This window comes from Azolla caroliniana, unplaced genomic scaffold, assembly GCF_043228905.1.
Source record: "Azolla caroliniana isolate FFs.n. ecotype wild unplaced genomic scaffold, voAzoCaro1.0.p SCAF_18, whole genome shotgun sequence".
NCBI classification, from domain to species: domain Eukaryota; kingdom Viridiplantae; phylum Streptophyta; class Polypodiopsida; order Salviniales; family Salviniaceae; genus Azolla; species Azolla caroliniana.
Window position 1 is genome coordinate 3,834,855 of NW_028230453.1, and position 3,386 is coordinate 3,838,240.

General features: G+C 36.6%; 1 protein-coding gene across 1 annotated transcript in view; it reads left to right on the forward strand.

Annotated features, from left to right (window-relative positions):
• The window catches only part of LOC147852131 (beta-glucosidase 25-like), a 4,477-nt gene extending 1,312 nt beyond the window's left edge, over window positions 1-3,165 (forward strand). The window contains exons 5-13 of the mRNA XM_087334123.1: window positions 72-143; window positions 253-340; window positions 557-794; window positions 1,126-1,241; window positions 1,312-1,532; window positions 1,629-1,660; window positions 2,225-2,327; window positions 2,459-2,558; window positions 2,727-3,165. Coding sequence (XP_087190249.1) covers window positions 72-143; window positions 253-340; window positions 557-794; window positions 1,126-1,241; window positions 1,312-1,532; window positions 1,629-1,660; window positions 2,225-2,327; window positions 2,459-2,558; window positions 2,727-2,895 — 1,139 coding nt within the window. The 3' untranslated portion in view covers window positions 2,896-3,165. The remainder of the gene's footprint in view (window positions 1-71; window positions 144-252; window positions 341-556; window positions 795-1,125; window positions 1,242-1,311; window positions 1,533-1,628; window positions 1,661-2,224; window positions 2,328-2,458; window positions 2,559-2,726) is intronic.
• The last annotated feature ends 221 nt before the right edge of the window (window positions 3,166-3,386 follow it).

Here is a 3,386-nt window from a genome sequence, read left to right on the forward strand (position 1 = left end):
TCTCTTTGATATTGGGGTTTTTGAATTTCATTTTATCAGAATCTTAATATCGTCTCAATACCTTTGTGCAGAGGGCAAGGGAGTGGTGAACCAGAAAGGAATAGAACATTATAACCTATTGATAGATTGTTTGCTTGCGAAAGGTATACATATATATAAGTGCTCTGTTTTGTTTTTTCTCTTAATATGTGTGTGTGTGTGTCTCTCTCTCTCTCATTTTCGTTGATTTGAGAGTAAGAAGTTTTCTCATAGGCATTCAACCTTATGTTACACTGTACCATTGGGACTTGCCGCAAGCCCTTGAGGATGAATATCAAGGATGGTTGGGTCACCAAATCATGTATGTTCTTGCTCCTAAAAATTTCAAGGTTTTTAGATTCGAGGGTGAAACTCAGAAGTTCTTCTTTATTTCCCAAATACTCTGTTTTTGGAAAACTAGGAGCCTTTTGGGGATATAAGAAAGAACTAGAGGTATTTTGGATTCTTTCACTTAAATATATGTATACCTTGGTGGATGTTTTGAAACTCATTAATTGGTCTTCATCTATGTGGATAGTGATGACTATGCTATCTATGCCGAGACATGCTTTAAGGAGTTTGGTGATAGAGTGAAACACTGGATCACTCTCAATGAACCTCATTCTCTGGTAGCAGAGGGTTATGCGGGTTTGGGGTTGCTCGCACCTGGACATCGTGCTATCTTCAAGAAGTCCTTAAAAGAACCTTACATTGCTGGATACAACCTCCTCTTGGCGCATGCAGCTGCAGTGAACATATACAGGGAAAAATACCAGGTAAACAAAGGGCAAATAAATGATCAAAATGGGACTTAACTATGCCATTCAGATTTAAGAAAATTATCCTAATTGCTTAAACCCAGCTTAACTAGCAAGATTATGATGGCAAATTTTGGAGTATTTTGGGAGATACCCAACATACTAGGGGTATTTGGGTGTTAGAGGTGTGTTGTGGTAATTTTAGAAAGTCGGGTATTTTGTGTCTTTCCCCTAATAATTATCCTCTACGTATATGCTTTCAAGCCATGTTTAACTTACTCATTGTATCACTCTTCCATCTTGTTGTATTTCTTAAACTCAGTTTTTTATCTATTTGTGGAAAATTCAGCGTGAACAAGGAGGCATCATAGGTATTACATTAGACAGTAAATGGTATGAACCCTATTCGGATTCTGATGAAGACAAAGCCGCGGTGGAAAGAGCCATGGAATTTGAATTGGGGTGGTGAGTGTACTTCTGGAATATAGTAAAGTTCATTTCAAGGCATCATTTTTTAAAGCAAGAATTCATGCAGGTTTTTACACCCTGTTATATATGGAGACTATCCGAAATCAATGGTCAAGATGGTGGGGGATAGATTGCCACTGTTCACAACAGAGCAATCTTTTTCTCTCAAGGGTTCGATAGACTTTGTTGGCATTAATCACTACACAACATACTACGCACGTGATAGCAAGCTGGCAATTTTAGAAGAATTGTTAGAGGACAATCCAGATGCACAAGTCTTCACTCCATGTGAGAGCTTCTAAGATTTATCCCATTCTTTAAACAATCGGATTTTCTCTTTAGGTTTTATGTACTTAAATAGATATCACATTCTTATTTTTGCAGTTTCTCGAGGAGGAAAAGCAATGGGGGAGAAGGTGATAAAATAGAAGTTCACTCTTTGAACCTCTCATCTATTACTTGGATTAAGGATATTTTATGCTATGACTGAAAGCTTATAGACATAGATGGGGGAGTTTTTCTCTTGGTAACAAGACATTACTTGTAAAGCCCAATGTGATGCATTGCCTCCTTTTCTGCAAATATAAGAATGAATCAACCATTAGTAATGAAGAGCGAAATTAAAAGTGGAAAAAAATATTAGCGATAAACTTTAATTATGATGGGTCAAAATATTATCAATTGAAATTAAGAGCTTATCTTTTTGTAAGATCAAACAAACCTAAGAGCTTAATTTTGGAAGTTTTATAAGCTTTTCAACCTAGGGTTTCCAAGGCAATACTAGATTGTCTCGTGGAGAGAGAGGCAATGCTAATAAAACACCATATTACCTCTTAAAAATCCCTTATCTATTTGGCTTGGATTGGGGAGTTTTATGTTTTCGCATGAAAGCTAGAGTGCTAGAGATAGATGGGCTTTTTGCTTGGTAAAAAGGAATGACATTGATGAGCCTAATTGAATCGAACGCTTCTTCTGTACAGACAGGTGCAATCTGGCAGTATTCTGTTCCGTGGGGAATGAAAAAGCTTCTTGAATACATTCGTATTAATTACAACAATCCTCTTGTTTTCATAACAGAGAATGGTATGCATTGTGAAACATTTTCTTTCTTTTTGTCTCGTAAGACATGTGTGATTTTTGAAGGATAGAAGTATTGAACTGCTCCACCCAAGATGGAAATCATTTTGTGCTCATATAATTCTGCTATTTCGCAGGATATGCGGAATCAAACCATCACTTTCGTGATCCTCGTAAGGATGAAAAACGTGTACGATATCATCAAGAATACTTAGCTAGTTTGCTGGATGCCATCAAGTAATTACCATTATGTTCATTTTTTTTCCAGAATGATGAGAATTTCCCTTTGTTATGTTCTTTTCGAGTATTCTACCTGGATATACACTCAATCATATCCTATGCGATTTTCGATTTGACCTCTTTTACATGTGTTTACTTTTGCAAGTTTCTATTTGGTTTTACCAGGGCTGGTTGCAATGTCAAGGGTTACTTTGTATGGTCTTTCCTTGATTGCTGGGAATGGAATTTCGGTTATTCACTCAAGTTTGGACTTTATCATGTCGATTTCAAAGACGACTTGAAGCGTAACCCAAAAGAATCAGCTCTGTGGTACAAGAGATTTCTTCAGAAGTAAAGGAAAAGTTTGATGTTTTGGAGTAATGTATAAATGTGTTGTATTGAAGATGTATGATATTCATTTGTATTTGACACACAAAACTTACATATTTTACAAAATGATTCTTTGTATAATACACAAATGTAGTATGCCCTTTTACAAAACTGCTCTTTCCATTATTCTTTCATTCTGATTTCTCCCCCCTTGACATCATTGCCTCAAAAAGGAGAAGTCTGAATGATGTGTATTGACCTGACCACCTTTTATATTCATTACTCTTTTTTCCTTTGTAAATGTCATTTCCTGTGTCTTTCACTTGGTCGTCTTCATCGTTGTATAGTGTATATTTTATCCTACAATATGCCCTTCACGAGCAAAATCACAACCTTCATTATTGGCCTATTGCAAAAGCCGCCAAAGCCATTATAAGTGCAATGATGCCAGTTGCATCCCCCAAGGATGGCCTTAGGATGAAGGGCCAAGGCAATGGATTGTGATCTATGATATGC